This window comes from Cygnus olor, chromosome Z (assembly GCF_009769625.2).
Source record: "Cygnus olor isolate bCygOlo1 chromosome Z, bCygOlo1.pri.v2, whole genome shotgun sequence".
In the NCBI taxonomy this organism is placed as follows: domain Eukaryota; kingdom Metazoa; phylum Chordata; class Aves; order Anseriformes; family Anatidae; genus Cygnus; species Cygnus olor.
The window spans coordinates 33,786,157-33,805,566 of NC_049198.1; the positions used below are offsets into that span (position 1 = coordinate 33,786,157).

Consider the following 19,410-nt stretch of genomic DNA (forward strand, 5'->3'; position numbering starts at 1 on the left):
AGACTTACAAGCATTTGCCCTTGAGAAATGCAGTGAACCTGTACACCCTCAAAGAACAGAAGTGCATCACAACCTGAGGGAGGACAAAATTTCACTCTAGCCTCTAGCAATCATCACTTCTTATGCAGAGGAGGGCCACCTCTTTGTCGCCATCGCTGGCAGCAGAAAAAAGGTGGTGATGTTGAGAGTCCAGCCACTTCCAACAGAGGACAGGGCAGCTCTGGATGGATGCTGCTGGTGTGAAAAGTGGGGACTGAGACCTTCTTGTCAACAACTACCACAGAGAATCAGAGGAAACAGCAACACTGCTGAACAATGGGGAGGTCAAGCTGTTCGCAGCCATTTCATGACCCAGACAACTCAAGGTCAAGAGATTCAGGTAGCAACTTGGCCTGGGCATGAGTTACAGCACAAATGAATTGTGTTAACAAATCGGCTTTGGTCAATTAAACCTAACAAGACATGTTGCATCATGTAGCAGGGTCCTTGACACTAAGGCCAGGAGCTGAGGCTGGCCTCATAAAACATGTCTTTTAACACAGCATAACAAATTTAAGGTAATTTGTCCAGAAACTCCAGATGTCAGAATAAGAAAATACAAGTTGACTTGACTAGGAGATGTTTTCACACTTTGAAATCAGAGTACAGGTTTATAGACATCCTTTCAATGTATCTGGCATCATTATCATTGGCATTAATCATGAAATGGAAAATTGATGCTATGCTAAATACACTTGCTATCTACAAGACACAAGACCCTTCCAAAAAAATCAACTAGGGAAATCCAGCATTTCCTTGTTACTTGTTTTATCAAAAAGGCTGAAAATGGCTTGTCACTTTAGGACAAAGTATTCACAAAAAAAAATTACAATAAATATTTAATTTTCAATCTCTAAAGATAAGGAATCTGTATTACTGTATTCTAATATGTACACTTTTTTCTATTTTAAATAAAAAATATATAAATTATATGTAATCATCAGAAAATATGTTCTGAAGAATATATCAAGATGACTGACTAAAGAGTAAAATATAATGCTAGATTAAAGATATCTGTTACACTTATCTTTCATTTGCATAAAAGTATTCTTTTTGAAATTATGTGTAGCAATTCAGGTTAATGTTAACTTGAAGATTGAAAAGGCAAATATATAATCAATATTTTAAAAAACTAATTATTTAAAATTCTCAAAAGTCTAATAACTGCAAATGGTATAGAATATACTTACTTGTGCACATCATTTGCATTAACCAATATAAGAAAAAATATCATTTTTGTAATTTCCCAACAGACACAATGAGTTTCTCAAATAGAGTTCACTATCTGTTCACTTTTGTGTTTGACTTTCCTGTTTGATCTCTAAAGAAGTAACGGAGAATCATTCTGTTGCACTTCTGTATATATTTTGCCAGGAGGAAGCAATAAAAAGACACCTTAAATCCACAGAGATGCTTTTAGTGAAGGTACCTTTATAACACTGAAGGACGCTGGAACACTCAGTTTAAGGTTATTCCTAAATTTTCTCTGGAGTAAATGGAGTAAATAGTCAGTGTGAAAATGTGCAAGGTTTTTTTGAGGGAGAATACTCAATGGTTGAATGAGCTTCAGCTAAGCTTTTCCACAGTTCTCTACCCAGTGTCGTACCATAGTCATTTCTCTTTATTTGATTCCTACACAGGAAAGAAAGAAAGAAAGAAAGAAAGAAAGAAAGAAAGAAAGGAAGGAGGGAGGGAGGGAGGGAGGGAAGGAGGGAAGGAAGGAAGGAAGGAAAAAAGGAAGAAAGAAAGGAAGAAAGGAAGAAAAGAAAGAAAGAAAGAAAGAAAGAAAGAAAGAAAGAAAGAAAGAAAGAAAGAGAAAGAAAGAAAGAAAGAAAGAAAGAAAGAAAGAAAGAAAGAAAGAAAGAAAGAAAGAAAGAGAAAGAAAGAAAGAAAGAAAGAAAGAAAGAAAGAAAGAAAGAAAGAAAGAAAGAAAGAAAGAAAGAAAGAAAAAGAAAGAAAGAAAATATTTAAAACTTCTTAAACACCATAAGTAGTGAAAGGGGCCCTAACATTAAATGATTTCAGTGTCTGTACAGTTTTAAGTCACTTTTTTATGACATGAGAAGGGGCACAGGGAACCAGGAGGATGTGACACATGGCCTGCAGGCAAAATCTCTAGTAGTCAGGTTGGCTAGAAATGTCCAAAATGCTATGTTTGATAAACACACTCAAGACTTTCAGCCCTTCCTCAGACAGAATCCCCCACAAAAGCCATGACTGAAGTGTCCATCTCCCACTGACTGAAAAACAATCTAGAACAAAAGTCACTTGTCAATACTGAGGTTCCTAAGAAACAGCTAAAGAAATATATTTAGGAGGGAGGGTGGAGGAAAAGCACAATACACTCAGAAAAGGAAAGAAACTCTCAGTAAGGTGAGCTTGGGAGGATAAGAGAGTAGGAAACTAATACCTTTATAAATTAAAAGGTGGGGGGGAGGATTAGCAGCTTTGCAAGAAGAATGTTCCCAATCGCACACACAACTCACTGCTTCCAGATAGTACAATGTACACACCTAAATCAATTCTCTTTTCTCTTGGACAAAGCTAGTAATCTATGATTTACTTCTCCTTTACTAGTTCCTGAGCCTTTCAACCCTCTTCTAATCCATACTTCACAGCCTTGAGCCAGTTTTTTAGCAAGCACTTCTAGAAATTCCACTAGTGTTAAATAGTAATAATAATAATAAAATAAATTAAAAAATAGAAAATGAGAGACAGGGATCAAACATGAAGACTCCCTATAAAGAATGACATCTCATTTTATGTTTGTCAAACAAACTGGCTAAGTGCACAGGCCTTCTTCCTTTGTCACATTCACTTAACATATGAAAAGTGTCTCCAGATAAGGGGTCTCTTCTCCACCCCAAAATCAAAGTTAGGTTAGTTCAGTTAGATTAGCCTTTTTTATTCTGAAATCATCCCACCTGAGTGATTAAAGCAAAACAACACATCACTGTGCAGTTAAGGCTGGAACATAACTGTTAAAGAAATTTCTTGGGTTATTGTGCCTGGCACTGCTGTGTACTGCTCCAAGGACCAGAGCTTCGGCAGGGCCACCAGTCCTCAAGCTTTCTACACTACTCCTCTACTAACAGCAGGAGGAGGAGGAGAAGAAAAAGCAGGAGGAGGAGGAGAAGAAAAAGCAGGGTAGATAGGAAAGCTAGAAAAAGATGTCAATTTGACAGCAATCTGGTGCCATAAGTTTTAAAATTCAACATCCAGTGGTATTAGTGTTTAATTACTTTATAAAGTTTTCAGTTACAACAAATCCAATATGCATGAAAAATAAGAAATTTAAAACATAAACCTCTGCTGTTATTTGAAGTATTTCCTTTATGAATTAGTGACCTTATTTACAGTTTAGAAGCTTTTTTTTTGTTCCCAGTATTCTTCTGTCTGAAATTACTGTGAAGCAAGAATTTTCTGTTTTCTTTTCTGTTCTTTACTTTATTGCTTCTTGCTGTCGATCTAAATGTGATTCATAAATTAATGCTAAATTCTAAATTTTCAACTAGTTGCACAGAATGTATTTAACTGTAAGCTTCCTTTGTCTTAAACACAATTAATATCATTTAACCCTGTGAAAATGACGTCCCTGGTGTATCAAGTAAGAAAAAACAGAATAAACAAAAAGCAAAAGGCTCCTTCCTAAAACATATATATTTCATTCCTGATAGCAATAGTAAATTAAATATTAAAATTTCCCATTTCTTTCTCATGAATTTGTCATATCACCCACAACACTGTTCTGAGAAAAATAAAAATTAAAAAGAAAAAATAAATACATTTTGAATTCTTCATTTTTACTGTTTGACTGATGTGTGACCTTTTCAAGTGTTTTATTTTCCTGTGTCTCCATACACAAAATATTCATAATCGTCAATTGAAAAACATGCCCATGCCCATATACACATGAAAATCTTTTTCTTTACTCATGAATATCTTTTCTGTCTGTAATTTTCAGCACATTTGAGATACTTGACAAAGTTGTCATCCTACATTTTACATTAGAAAACTAGAAAAGAAGTCAAAAGGTGTCTTTTTAAACTGACACAAGCAGTGTTTTAAAATTATATTTTCTGTATGCCTGAATAAATGGGAATTGCTCAAAGTAATCCAACATTTTTTAAGTGTTTATTGTTCCCTATCAGTTTCTTAAACTACAAAAAGCTCTTCTCATATGAGAACAAACAAAACATAAAGTCCTACCTCTACTTCTGCACTGGCTCTCTGATTCCAAATTGAGATTTAATGCAAGGGATCAGCATGCCATTTCAGCATGTAAGTAATAGGCTTCAAGAGCATCTAGACACCTATAAGGTACAGGCAGTAATAATCTCTATTTCCTGTTGTTCCCAGTGCAGCTAACAATTTGCTGTGTAAACTCCAGCAAATTACTTGTGCCTTGACATATCCTTCTGCAAAACAGGTTAAATGTTCAATTGTATGTTCCCATATAAAGTATTCAGAAGGAGGCAAATCATTCAAGTTAACGGAAGTAGGAACAATCAGCAATTCAACATGATTGATTCTTCTAGGCCCTCTTTTATTTATTTTTTTAAATTTATTTATTTATTAATTGTGTGTGGAAGCATCAATGTACACAAGAAATGCAAACCCCTGTCCACAATTCTTCAGGATGTTGTGACATTTAGATGTATGAACATTATAGGAATTATACAGAGAAGAGACTGTTTAAAAAATCATTTTGGGTACAATTTTACATTGAATTCCTTATACTTACAGAAAACTAACAGAAAAAAATACATTATTTACCGTTGTAAAAGAGAAAAAGTATTATCACCATGTTACTCTATCCTCAGTTTTCTATGCTTACTATATGTAAACTGAAGTGTGATATAAGAACGACTACACAGACATATTTAAAAATTTGAGCTCCCTTTAAAAATAAACTCACAAAACTCAAAAAGTTTAACAACAGGATCAAGGCATTGACCCACCAGGAGTCTGCTTGCCCATTCCCGCAGTTCCTTCTGGACAGAGGACACACTGTCCAACACAAGACTGCACGCACACCTCGCTAGCACCGCCGAAGCAAGAAGGCGGTATCCCTGCTCGCTAAGGGATTGCTGATTCCTCAGCGTTTAGCTGGGTTGGAAGCAGTTTTGGATCCATGCAGGTGCAGCCCGGGAATGCCTGCACTCAGGCTGAGACGATCTGTAGAGGTGCTGGCCAAAGGATCGTGACGGCGTGCATGACAAACCTGGCACAGCCCGCGTTGGCTGCTCGATGCGGCAGCCGGCTGCAGCCATGTGGTGCATGCTCCCTGCCAGCACACAACCGGCCCTCTCTCTCCTGGGATCTGCGTGCTTCCCAGCGGCCCAACAGATGAATCCTCACAGGAGAAGTTCTCCCCTACCTCACCTGCGGGGAGCCAGCCCGCTCCCTGCCTCTCCCCTTCTTTCTTTTCCCTCCTATCCTTCCTTTTTCCCTTTTTTCCCGTGACCTCCGGAGAGATAGGACACAGTCTGGTGAGCTGGGGGTTCACGTAGGCCAGGCTTCCTTCTGTGCAGCCCTTTGGGTAGGGCTGCTAATCCTTCTTATTAATTAACGAGATAATAGCAGTTAACCGGAAAGCAATATTAATGCTAACTATCTAGGAAACTTCCAACAGAAATGATTTAGCCTTTTTGCAGAGTTCGTGGTAGCAGAAATCCTGCAGCTGGAACTGTAACTATGTCTTGATGTTTTAAGAACTTTAAAAACTCAGGAGAGCCTGAGCAGTACCAGACGAAGGACATCTGCATCTATTTTCTGCTCTCCTTTTTGGATAGTTTAAAAGATCCTCCCCTCAACTTCAGATTTTATTAAGAGCTGGGGATGCAGGCTCCCCCAGTTATATCAGTCTTGCAAAAGGACAAATGAGAGTGTAAACAGCAACATGACTGATCTGAGAAATGTACTCTGAGAGGCGCACACATTTAAAAGACTTAAAAATGTTTACCATTTACATTTACCATTGCTTCAGTTCTTTAAGCTCCCAAAATATTTCTCAAGCTCTATTGTGCTTCATTCACTATCTTCTAAAATATCTAAAATCAACTTTGAATTTTATTTATGCTGCAAGGAAGAAAAACAGCAGAGACAACATGAGGATTAGGAATTCTGCAGATAAGACATGTTGCGATGAGATATTTTATGTTTTAGAAAAAGAGCAATGGATTTTTTTTTATTTATTGTTTTAATCAGCCATTGTAAGACTAAGCAAAACATCTATCAGAAGAAGGGATTTATATTATCTGGGTTCTGTTGCAGCAAACAAGTACTGCAGCTTTCATTCACTGATTGTCAAAAACTTTCCAATGTGCCCACTGCAATGCGGATGCCAACCAACGAATCAAAGGCATTCAGCAACTAGACAAAGAGGGTCTGATGCCAACCTCGGTGCCACTGGCAACCATTATTGGCATCAAGCACATTGTCTGCCTTTTTTTTTTCTCCTCTCCTGGCACTTGACAAACAAAATGGCGGTTCTTGTAGCAACGGGAACACAGCCTAAGCACTGCACTGATTGAGTCAAATACCATCAAATGATTTTATGGACTCAGATGCATTTCATATCAAATGATAGAAAAACAAACAAACAAAAATGTCTCTGATGCTAGCTAGAAAAAAAAAGGGGGGGGAGGGGGCATTTTTGTCATTAGAAACAACATTTGTGGCATTTTCAAGGTTTGGGCTTTTAAAAAATTCAGTGAGGGGGGAGGGTGGACTTGATACACAAAACAAGGAGAGCCCTGTAGAAATGTATTATGATTTAAAATTATTTGAGTCTAAACATTGGTCACTGTGTGCCTCCCATTTTCTTCCTCCACTTCAGTCAAAGGCATTGCAACCTATGTCAAGCCTCTTTTTAAAAAAAAAAGTGTTCCTAAAGCGCAAGAAGGTAGTAGAAAGGGAATAGGGAGAAAAAGATGCTGAATTCTGAGGGAGGTGAGCGAAAAGCAGAACCAGGTGAAGTTGGTCAATGACAGAACTTGACAGGTCAGTCTTTATTTCATCCTTCAAGGCAGATGTGGAAGTAGAAGCTCTTTTTATTAGGAACTGAAAGGATTATTGACACTTCTAGATCTGGAAATTGTCAATATATTGTAACATTACTCTGCACTGCAATGCGGATGCCAACCAACAAATCACAGGCATCCTAGGCTAAACAAAGAAGGTCTGATGCCAATCCTGGTGCCACTGGCAACCATCACTGGCACTCAAACCATCCTTCCTCCTCCTTTTTGCCCTAATCTTCTTTTTTAAAGCAACAAAAAACATACTATTTGGCCCCTTTATTCATTTTGTGTGCTAATTCCTTCTTCATATTTCATTCAGCAACTTAATTGTTTCTATTTCTCTACTTAGTTTTTATACGATACTATTAGGCGGCTTTTGTATTCCAAAACAGAAATAAAAAGCAAAACAGCATGTGTAAAAAGCAGTATTTTGGTTGACTACATGCTTATCTTTTGCAAAGCCTGGTGCTCTTAATCAAGTGCACTGCAAAGTGCCACAATTAACCTGCTTTCACTGAGGACAGAGAATCAACTTTTGACAAAACGGGATAAAAATACGAAGATAACTTAATATGACTTCTTCAAGAAGAGAGCCAACAGATGTTAACAGAAGATTAACTGTAAAGCAGCAAGAGAGATACAAAATACTTGCGGTTCACAATAAACAAAAGGGTCTACTAAGGGTGGCTTGGTACAAAGAAATTAGCCAGCTTCATCTTCCCATATATTCCTGAAGTAGCTTCTTGTAACTTTGGAAGTTATAATATCACAGCATGCTTATCTTACTCATTTCTGTTTAGACAAATATTTTGAATAATCTCATATTCTCAATCCATTTAAAACAGTAAAATCACCTATGCCCTTCAATTTCTTGCCCCATTTCAAGATACTGGCTTCCAACAACTTGAAATCAAGAGTGTGAGTACCCTGACCGCAGCTTCTTCGGTTCAAGAGTTACATAAGCTGTTTTGCCTCTCTTTGTAATTTTGACTTTTACAGATAGGTATACCCGTTAGAATTAATCAGTAAGCTATGTCTTGCAATATTTGCATTCAAACTAGTGTTCTATTTTTTTTTCATAAAGAAAATTTGAAGTTAAAAATATTTTGTAATTAAGATATTTTGTTTAATGCTATCATAGAAAACTTATTTTCTATGCTTTTGAGGATCAGATTTACCACACTGTGCAACTACCTAAAGTTGCTGCAAAATTTCTAAGTACATTGCCTACTGCTGTGGAGAGAAAATATATAAAATACAAACAAGGTAAAAAAAAAAAAAAAGGCATTTTTTCCTGAGGAATAAATAATAAAATTGAACACTATTTATATGTTCACGAGAACACAGTGCACCATTTACATGACTGAATTTCTAACAGAAAAATTCGTTGAAAATAAAAAGGTCGTCTTGTGTATCTGTTCTTCAAAACAATGAGTACACATTGAAACGACGTGCGATTTCACTTTTTTGTTACTAATAAAATCCATTCAGTTTATTTTTCGGTTAGATCCATAGTTACGTATCGGGCATCAGATAACAGCCTGCCATCTGCCCTTCTGCAGGCCATTTCTGCCTACTACCAGGCCAAGTTGTAAAATGGCCCACCATCTGCAGCCGTTCAAACTTTCCCTAGTTTAGATCTGCGGCTAAAAAAGAAATGTTTTATTGCTGCTTATCAGCCAGCAATACAAAGATGGCTAGAGGACGATATAATCAGCAGAAAGAACCCAAACGATGCACGCAGAGAAAATGTTTTTCAGAAAGCTTAGGATCAGAGGAAAACCTTTATCTACTTACAGCCATTTACGATTTTGGGGGACCTGCATATGAATATTGTTATGTGAATATGTAAAATGAATAGCATTTTTTCCCTGAGATATGATTACCAGAAGCACTGTTTGTATTTTAGTTCCACAAAACTAAGTTAAAGGAGCTTTTCTGTGATTTTTCATATTTTAATTATCTGCCAAATAAAATTAATTATACTGGTGTGATTATGAAAATATACTTTTTATGGAAAATTCTCTGTAAATATTACAAGCTGTATCTTTGTTTTTCAAAACTCAGACAGGAAACATGAGCTAATGATATAAAATATGAATAAAACGTAAAGTAGTGTATGCTGTAATTCTGACTACTAAGTATTTACTAAGCTGCGTTCCTGTGTTAAATTTTTTTCATATTTTATTTAATAGTCATGAGAAACTCTATAATTGCTTTTAGAGTTAAAATAGAATCATCAACTTAAAGATGAATTTTTGATTATTTGTAAAAGAAAATGCAAGAATAAATATTTATATTATTTATTGTGATTGTGCAATTGCACATACCTGCATCTGTTACTAACAATACTGGTGGGTTGGGTGGGGTGGACACACAAAAACTTTAAAGAGAAGAAGAATGTTTTCTGAAGTCATTACTGGAAAAAATACACAATATTGTGCCCCTTTTTCACAAATATATATATATAATATAAATAAAAAATTAAAAAAATAAAAAATTTTTTTAAAAAGGCAACTTCAGAAGAACTAAAGTACTACTCTGGTATGTCCTACTCTCTCCTGAAAGAGAAGAAGAGACATATGTCAAACATACGTGTCACTTGCACAGGTCTGTAAGAGTATGTGTGTATGTGTGTATATACGTATACATGCTGATTTACATAAGGATATGTACCCACATTATGTATAGAGACCACAGAATAATATTTCACTGGAAGCGAGCCCATAGGGGAAACAGGGCTACTCACAACCAGAGTTTGACATACTAACATAGAAACACAACAATCTGCTTCCTACCTTGCTCCTGCACGTAGTATGCCAAAAACAAATCAAGCTCCTTGACTGATACTGTTATGTGGTGTGGCTGGACGCAAAGTGCTGGATTTGTGCAATGTGGGGATTTCATGAGCCGCTCTCCATCCGTACTTTCCAAAGGGATGCCTTTGAACAGGATCACCATGACTAGATCCAGACGCCAGACTTTGTCAGCCTGTCTCAGGCAGTCGATTCTCCTAATCTTACCCTTCTGGTCAGGATTGGACAATACACAGCATGGGTGCTTCTTCCCTGTCACCGTGAGCACAAAATCCTCTCGGAACTCTTGGCGAATATCTTTGCGCAGCTTGGCGAGGAGCCTGGATGCCCACTTCTGTTTAATTTCGGGCTTTTCACTAAGTAGCTCATCCTTGACTGCTCTTTCCTCATCCTTTGACATTCGTTTCTCATGTTTTTTGAAGTACTTGCGTTTTCGAGCCTGGAGGTTGAACCAAGTGTAGGCAATTGCACGGACATGTGGAAGAAGTGCCTCAATGAACGGGTGAAATTCATCCTGTGAAAAGAAGTGGAGGGAAAAAAAATAAAAGAAGAGAGGAAGAAAACTCAGAGTCAGTAAGCTCTCATAATCAAAGCATCATCAAGAAAGATTTCTGAAAATCTTAAAGTGAAATCCAAGACGAAGAGAATAAACACTCAATAGTTAGTTAAAATCTGTGCAAAATTCTGCGTAATATGTTTTACGCATTTATTATCGCTATCAGGCAACAGACAAAAGTACACAGAGAATCACATTTTCTCTATATTTCACTCTTTAAAAGAACCCTTTGAAGATTTTATTCTGTATGCCTCCCCTCACTTCATCCCACAATGCTATAAAGACTACATCATTTAAAAGAGATGCTATCAAGATGTTTTGTTTCTAACGTTTAAATATCTGAGTGAAGGGCTAACAACAAGAAAAGTACCATTGTGCAAAGAGGACACTATACGGTTTTAAAAAATCTGAGCAGAAATGTTCAGAACGCTGAGGCGAATGCCACAGTTCATTTCTCTTCTCTGTGGCACAGAAACACAAAGCATATACATGCTCAGTGTAATGCCACACAGTTCCCGCTTTTGGAGCATGCTCTCAGCAAGAGACTGCTGGTGGCACAAAGAGCATGCGCCATTAAACTTGATCCATTTTCTTATCAAACGTCCAACATTCCAGCACTGAAACAGCACCATTCCAGTGGTGGTAACTAGAGAAACCAGTATACAGTAAGGGAAAGTGGGGAAAAGACACAGCATGTTGTACACAAATCCTGAACAGAAGCTTCTGTACTTTCAGCTCTTCAGGCTTCCCTCCCACCACCCCCAAACTCCGTAAAATAAAAGTTTACGAAGCTGAGAACAAAAATTACATTAATTTTCTTCTGGCAGCTCTACTATGGGTTTTGAAGCCCCACAGAGTCAGTTAATTTGTTAACTGATCACATGAGTGTGGCAATTATTCTAAACCCCTTAAAAATCAATCTGAGGTGTACAATGAAAAATGGCAACTTGGCACGAACTTTGCATTCTCTGTGTTCCTGCATGCTGTGGCAGAGTGACATTACGAGTGCACCGCTGGTCAAATGCTGCTTTTGTGATACCCATGCAATTTATTTACAGTTCCAAAATATCCCTTTCTATCATCTGGCTACACCTGAAAGTTCTTATCTTCTGCCTAGCAGCAATGTGTATTGCATTAAGGAGGTAATGCTTAGTTGTCGTCTACAAGCACATTCTATAGCAATTAAATTGTTTTGTCTGCTTAAAGTACCATCCTACACATCCATGTTAATATCTAAATAGGCCTTTCCCAAAAACTAATGCCTCTTCTGTGAACAAATCCGCTGTTTAAAACAGCGCGATCTGCTTATCAAACATTACTGTATTTTGGTTTGCAAAGGAGACCTTAGGGGAGATATCTCTCTTTCTGTGTGTAGGCATATGTAGTTTTAAATACCATGCAGATTGTTCATCATACTGCCTGGCACGGTGCAATCAAACTAAAACTGAACCTTTTTTATACAATTATATTCAAGAATACAATTAACAAACTAATATTTTAGCTATGTTGCTAGACAGGGAATGAATTATGTTTAATCAGTAGGTTGATTAACTCCATTAGGGAAAAAATGATGTAAGTATAACCAATGGTCTCAATTATAGAGAGTTCAGACTGCCATTGTAGAAGCTTCAGGCCAAGAACTTAGTATTTAAATCTTCAAATTTCAAACAAACTTTAAAATTTCCTGAATGGTAAAAACCTACTGGAGCTGGTTACCTCTCTTCCCTCACCACCCTCAAATCAAACAGAAAACAACACAAAAGTTCCAAGCCGTTTCCCTATGCCCATGTTACCTTCACAGAGAAAAAAAAAATAATAAAAAAAAAAGGGGGGGGGAAGGAGAGAGAATATTAGAAGATAATTCAGCACATAAACAATTGCACTACAGTACGATGTTTGACAAAGTCACAAAGGCAATAATTAAACTGACTAGTAGTTTCCAGCAGAGATTTGAACAATTCTGATACTATACTGGCACATGAAACTAGGCCATGGAAAGAGTTAAACCACAATCTGTTCTTTGTGTGGGAAGGCAATACTGCTCTGAGTAACCACAGCCCATGATAAGACTTCCCTATCTTCATACGCTTTCCAATGCCATGCTTTTTTCCCCCTCATTTCCAACTACTAGAGAAAGTTTATTTTTTCACCTGTGAAAGTCATCTTAATCAGAGCATGTTAATAAAATTTTAACTAAGCATAAGGAGGAAGGTTTTTCAGTGTAAAATCCTTACAATTAATTTTAGACTGAACAAAACAAAATTCCTTCACATCTTGAAAATTCTAATATCTGTGATTAAATGTGGGGCAAGGAAAAAGACAGCGGGATTAAGAGCTTTGAGAGAATTTGTTTTTTGCCCAAGTACAATAATTTACCCTATGTCTAAAACAGACTCCAACATTTATAACTTTAAATGGCAATATAATTAACATGGAAATTTTACACTACTAAAAAACTGCAGATCTACTTTTCTTTTTTAAGATGGACATGGCAAACTCTTCCAGAATGGCTTCACCTTCAGGTGCTGCACATTGTGTTACCAATAATAACCAATAGCATTTCATATCTATGAAAATTTTATATAGACAAATTACTGTTTTCAAATTTCAGTATCCAGTGGTTGAATAGTGGTTGAATGTTTCCTCTTCAAAGAGAGAAAGAAAGAAAGAATGGAAAAAAAAAAAAAAAAAAAAGGAAAGCTTTTTAAGACTGTATTCAGGCTTTTCTTTCAGGATATCATTAAGTCCTAAAGCTATAAATATATGTGAAAGAGTGTGAAGGAGAAAGACAGCAAAGAACATCCTGTTCTAAAGCAATATTATCAGATATCTGTGAGAGATTCATTGTGCATCTGGAGTCCTTTCAAATGAAACATTACTTGACAAGAAGTGCCCATAAAAATGATCCTAAATGGAGATTTGCAATTAATCACACACATTCTCCACTAAACCTCCTAAAAAGCCATCTACAGAATTTGATTTTTCCCCTTAATATTCATACAGCAATATTGAAAAATGATTTTTATGTGGCACTTACCCATGTGCCATAGTTGCTCTTGCAATAGAGTGATTTATGGAGGAAAGATTTTCAAACGCCATATCAAATGGCTCAGGTGAACCATTCTGCACTGACAATTTAAATTAAAATGGAAGTTATTATAGGATAACTATGTAGTTTGTAAATAAAGGAAAAAATACCAGTAGTCTAATTGTATTATAATGATGATAGATAGGCCGGCTTTTCTTTTTGGAATAGGTAAAGGGGAAATGCAGTGCCACTCTCATATTTTCCGCTCTTATAAACTTTATATCAATTCATCTAAGTTTGACCTAGGATCATACAACAAGTATACAAGGCAGAAGTCTAGAAATTTTACAGCAAAAACTTCAGGCACTCAATTTCCCCATGTGGATTTTCCTTTTGCATAATGAAATAACATATTATAAGGGGAAAAGAAAAAGGCTACATATTCTGAGTTTCCTGGACCACCATAACATAAAAATAAACGTGGTAAAAATATCACAACAGTCTAAGCACTTAAAGGCATGTGGTAACTCCATCCTATCATGCCTCAGCAAGAGAGATAAATGTAGTTTATACTCATTCCCAAACCGGGGGAAAGAGACGTGGGGGACAGAGAAAAAGACCCTCATGTCTCCACCCCCCAATTAAAGTGCTTCTGCCAAGTCTTCATTCTTCCTTGAAGTTATTTTACATCCACCAAACTTTTATTGAAACAGTGATGGGTAACGTTTGAAATGCCAAGGGCTGTCTTAAAACTGCACTTTTGAATTTTAGACTTGTTTCTGAAAGGTGCTTCAGTGCTCTATCAGCACAAACTGAACTGGCGCTGGTGCACTAGCTTGGTCCAAACAGGTGTTCTGTGTTTAGAACTTTTACCAAAATATTTTCTACTGAGCATACCCTATCACAGTCAACATGCATCTGTGTAGTGCCTTAGAGAGGCAGAAAACAATAGAGAACAAATTTGGCAGTACTGTTTTAACTCAGTTGTAAGCCAAAATAAGATTCATCAGTTTTATGCTTTAAATAAATTAATAGTGGAAAGCATACATTCTCATTTCCAACATAATCTGAATTTTTAATTTGGGGAGAGGGAAGACGATTTCAAAACCGCTCTTATCATTCCAAACAGATAGAGAAAAAAATCCAAATTAAAATCAAACTGCTGCAATTCTGTTCCATAGATGTGCCTCTAAGTGCGAACTGCTCCTACATAGCAGATGATATAGCAGGATTACAAAATGTAAGATAGAAGTTATTAACACACGAAAGCCAGGAATCGTTCTCTTGTACCTGTGACTGCAGCAGTATAACGTTATGTTTTTGTATGCACCTAGGTATGGTATTTTAACATAGATTTGCGAAAAGTGAGGAAATCTATTGCATCTGAGTCCAAAAGGCAAAGATATGGGAAAAAATGTCATCAGAGCAGAAAACAACAAAATGAACTGCCCGCCGTGCTAGTGGTGGTAGTGAAAACGTGCGTGTCTTCTGTGTTAAGTTGTACTGTAAGGAATATATCCTGGGACAGAGGTCTCATTGCCTGTCAGTAATTTCACAGGACGGACAGGCCACACAGAATTGATTTTTGCTAATTGAAGGTAAGCAATTATTTCTCTGTGTGTACCTGCAAGCGTACGTGTATCTGCTAGACAAAATGCTTGCCACATGCAGTAATTTTTCTTTTGAGGAAGAAATATTTCTACGGCACTCTTTTCCAGGTTTGCTCCGCTCACGCTCAGGTTTACTTGCTGAAAATATCCATATCTAAGTCAATCACACTTAGATGCCAAACAAAATATAAACAATAAAAAATGTGTCAGCCAAAAAGCTACAGGACTGCATCCAATCACTGAATAAGCCTTATCGTTGTTTCCATCTTCATTCACAATTTATGAATACTTCAGTCCTTTTGAATTACAATGCTTTCTTATTGTCGAATAACTTAAATCGTATTTATTTATTCGCTGTGCAGCTATAAGCGCGTCGCTGCCCGCTTAATTACCGTACAGCGCGAGACGCCACTTTCGCACGTTTTCGCCTTCTTTAGCTATTTGTTGCGCCAATGTGGAAGCAAGCCGCTATCGCTTAATCAGTTTACATCACATCCTCCTAAGACAGACTTTCACAAAAGCTTCTCAAAACTATCCTCTGCCTTCTGCCCACGGCGTTTCACCCCCCCACCACGCCCGGCCGGGCGCCCCCTCCCCAGCGCAGCCCCGGCGGCGACCTCCCCTCAGCGGCCGCGGCCGGGCACCGCTCGGCCCCCAGACCCCAAACCCGCTCGCGGGGACCCCGGCCGGGACCCGCGGCGCCCCGTCCCGCTGCCCCCGCTGCCTGCCGGCGGCCAGCCCCGCGGTGAGCCCCGCGGTGAGCTCCGCGCTCCGCCGCGGATGCTGCGCGCCCGGGAGGCAGCCGCGTCCCCCTCGCCCCCGCCGCTGGCAGGCTGCGCGCTGCTAATTAAGCCTAAGACGGGATCGCTTCGCGCCAAGAGCGCGCTCGCTGCCTTTTTTTTTTTTTTTTTCGGTCAAAAACAGCACTTTTCCTTTTAAAGGCTTTCGTTAGGTTCCGCGTACGCCGGTGGGCTGAAAAGACCGCAGTGCGTTTGATTCCAATCAAATCAATACTTCTCGAACCTGCTTTTTAGCGTAATTACTCTCATTTCCATTCTGTTAACCTTTGACTCCTTATGCACTAGCAATTAACAGCATTTGTCTCCGAGTGACACTTTGAATGGATCTCCCCAAAACAATGGCCTGGTACAGTTGATCCTCCAGTATTCCCCTCCTGCGAGTTTGGATCTGACAAGCAGTTACAACTGCGCGTTAACCCATTACCACTACTAGCAATGACTCATTAACAACTCACACAAATATAAAAAAGCACGTGAAAATAAGTAAATAAACGAATAAATAAAATGAAATGAAACAAAATGTGTCTATACCTGAGTGAGACAGATTGGAGAATACATCATGACTTCGCTTTGAGACCACGCTGCCCGGAGAGCCCCTAAGAAAAAGCCTCAAAAAAGGAATAATTTCATCTATTCATTTTACAGTCATCTGAGACTCAAGGAAGATGAAATCAATCAGGACGGGGCTTTGCCCTGGATCACAACTTCACAACAAACCCCGTTCCTCCTTAAATAGCCAAAGATTCAAGTTCACTCCGTGTGCTAGATTTCCCGGGGTGAAATCCAATCTACACTTTTAACCCTCTTGTTGTCGGCGGCGCAGGAGTCTTGGTTTTGCTGCTGCTGCTGCTGCTGCTGGTTGTTTTGCAGATGAGGGGGGAAGGACTCGAGCGGGGGGGGTGGGGGGTGGGCGGGAGGATTTTTTTGTTTGGCTTTTTTTTTTTTCTTTTATTTTTTTTTTTAAGAAGTTGGTGGTGGGTTATGGTGGGTTATTATGGCACTGTCACCACGCTCTCGAAAGTTCAAGGTTACAGCCCGGAGCGGCGCAGGAAAATCCCGGAGCGATGGCAGGCGAAACTTTGCACGGCAGCGACCATGTGTGCGGGAGCGAGCCGGAGCGAGCGTGTGCGTCCCCCAAAGGTGGAAAAGCTCCGCAGCGCGCAATCTCCGGGCTCCTCTCGCGGCTGCCGCTGCCTCCTGCTCCCTCTGCGTATCCGCTCCCTCCGCCCTCCCTCCCGCTCTCTGTGGGTAATGTTAAGAGACTGCTTTCCAAACGCCCACTATAATAAAAATGATCTCTTGAAAATTCAAACGATAAATCTCTCCCTCGCTCTCCCTCCCTATTTGTTCGCGCGCAGTCTCCCCCTTGGCTTTTCCTCTCACTGTTCAAAACTTGGAAGTTGAAAAATTCACCGGTTACACCCTCTGGACCCCGTTCCAGCTCCCTCCCCAAATGAGACTTAAGTATTTTTTTTTTTAATTATTTAATTACACAATGATCCCTTACACTCCTCCTCCTGCGAACACATTCCTTGTCCACCGGATCCCCCTCCCCTGCCCTCCCTCTTTATTAATCACCACCTAACGCCGCAGAAGGAACGAGCACGTTTTGCAAACATCCCTCATCTTCCCTCTCCGGTGGGAAAAAAAAAGTTGCGGCGGCGGCTGAGGGAGGGGGGCACGGGGTGGGGATTTAGGGAGGGGGGGATCGGGCTGCCGTCTGCGGGGGGTTTCTTTTCCTTCCCCCTTTCGGGATACGACCTCGGCCCCCGCGGCACCGAGGGAGCTGCAGCCCCGGGACGCGTTTTCTGGCCAGGCAGGAGGCTCGGCGAAGGGAACTTGCCCGGTGCGCCCCTGAATGCACGGCGGGTCTGGGGACGCGGCGTGTGCCTCCACCCGGCACCGGCGCTGCCTCTGCCGGTGGCGGCTCTGCGGTGTCCTGGAGGGACCACGGGCTTCCTCTTTCCCGAAGTGAGAGTTTATTCACGCCATGCATCTCACGACGACACATCAAGGAAAGTAGGCAGGTTCAAGTCAACCATGAAACGGTCACTTTTTAACCCCGTCCTGTCCTCATTAGGGAAATGCTCAAACACAGCCCATTTTCAAAGAGGGCTTTTAATGAGGGGAGCTTGCCAAGTCTACCAGCTGCAATTCACATAAATTTACAAACCAAAAGGAGAAGGGGGAAGGGCGGGGGAAGGAGAGAGCCCGTGCAAGACAGGTAATGTCAAAGGAAACAGCTAGAGCCCAACGCGTTAACCCTTGCGGGGTCCGCCCCGCACCTCGGACTCTGGCTGCACTTGCAGAGTCCCCTCGGATTTGCAGGGTTCAGCCGGCACCCATAGTTGTTCCTTTCCGCAGACCACATTAATAAGTGACAAGTTCAGAGCACGCACTCGGGCGGGAAAGGATGAGGCAAATTCGGGGTTAACGACAGCGAGCACATTTATTCTCCTATCTGGTGGAGAATACCCCCCAAATCCTATCATCTCTTCCTTCACCCAGACACTGCAAAAAGCTGATAATGCCAGCTTTAAATACCGGAGTTTCCCTTTGAATAAATATTCAATTTAACTGGAGTTAATTTACCATAAAAGGCATTCCCCTTGGCACAAATGCACTGATGTCCTTGAACACACCTCTCTGAGTGCTTGAACTCTTACACAACAAGCCGTTATTGCAGACCTGATCTAAAGCCACAATAAGCCCTCCCCAACCCCCTCCTCCTTCACACTCCTCCACGAGGACCAAGGTGAGCCCCCAGTCCCACGTTGGCTGCCCTGAGAGCTGCAGAGGCTTCAGAAGCCTGCCCTTCCCCAGGCAGGGTTCACAGGAGGCCCCACGTCCTCCCAGGTCCAGGCCAAGGGCCAGCTTTGAGGCAGAAACCCGTGCACTGACAGCAAGAAATGCTTGGCAGAGTCCCGCCAGTGAGGAAAGACGAGGGCAACAAAGCAAATGGAGCAAGGAGTGAGGTAGGGAAGACACCAAGCTGGGTGCTTTCTGCAAGGGGAAGTCACGGAGAGGTTGGGTTTGTGTCCCCACTGGTGGCAGCCATTTTGCATCCCGACCCAAAGCAGACCAGGAGGGGGTGTGGAGCCGAGCACTGCAGCCTGTGGTGGTGCTGCTGGGACAAGACGGAGCAGGCCCCACACCTGAAGGCATGCTGAGGGGAATGGAGCTGCCTGCCCAACTGGGCTCCAGAACCATCCTCTCCTGCACGTCCCCTAGGAGGCAAGGTGGGCACGGTGCGGGTTGTCTTTGGTTCAACCCTCTGGTTACTCCCAGTGAATCCCAGTGGAAACCTGCATGGGAGGGAGGGTTTGCCCTGGGAGAGGCCCACACACACTAGCAAGCAGGTTAGCCTGGATAACCGCAGTGTTAACGTGGCAATGACAGCAGCTGTAGCGTCTGGGTCTAGGCTTGCACGGAGACCTTGTGCGAAAGCTGTCCATTTGCCTCCAAGTCCTTACTCACATCAACCCTGGGACAGATGGTCTTGATCCCCACCACCCACCCTAGCTCTTCTGGAGCAG

At 40.5% G+C, this 19,410-nt stretch overlaps 1 protein-coding gene across 2 annotated transcripts; it reads right to left on the bottom strand.

The window, feature by feature from the left end:
• Positions 1-502: 502 nt before the first annotated feature.
• Positions 503-16,757, bottom strand: LOC121062396 (nuclear factor 1 B-type). Of its 2 annotated transcripts, none has more exons than XM_040542404.1 (3): positions 16,406-16,757; positions 9,863-10,394; positions 503-573 (listed from the first exon to the last, which is right to left on the bottom strand). In XM_040542404.1, the coding sequence occupies exons 1-3, from the start codon at positions 16,433-16,435 to the stop codon at positions 518-520; spliced, it is 618 nt and encodes a 205-aa protein (XP_040398338.1). In that variant the 5' UTR covers positions 16,436-16,757; the 3' UTR covers positions 503-517. The 2 variants fall into 2 exon arrangements, with proteins under 2 accessions (XP_040398338.1, XP_040398339.1); XM_040542405.1 differs by lacking the exon at positions 16,406-16,757 and adding an exon at positions 10,807-10,916.
• Between the last annotated feature and the right edge of the window lie 2,653 nt (positions 16,758-19,410).

Bases quoted from the DNA above. Each gene is read 5' to 3' on its own strand.
- LOC121062396 (XM_040542404.1), bottom strand. From the start codon at position 16,435: ATGATGTATTCTCCAATCTGTCTCACTCAG. The intron at 10,395-16,405 runs GTATAGACACAT...TTCTTTTCACAG, and splicing joins CTCCAATCTGTCTCACTCAG to GATGAATTTCACCCGTTCAT. The intron at 574-9,862 runs GTAGGAAGCAGA...TGACATCTGGAG, and splicing joins ATACTACGTGCAGGAGCAAG to TTTCTGGACAAATTACCTTA.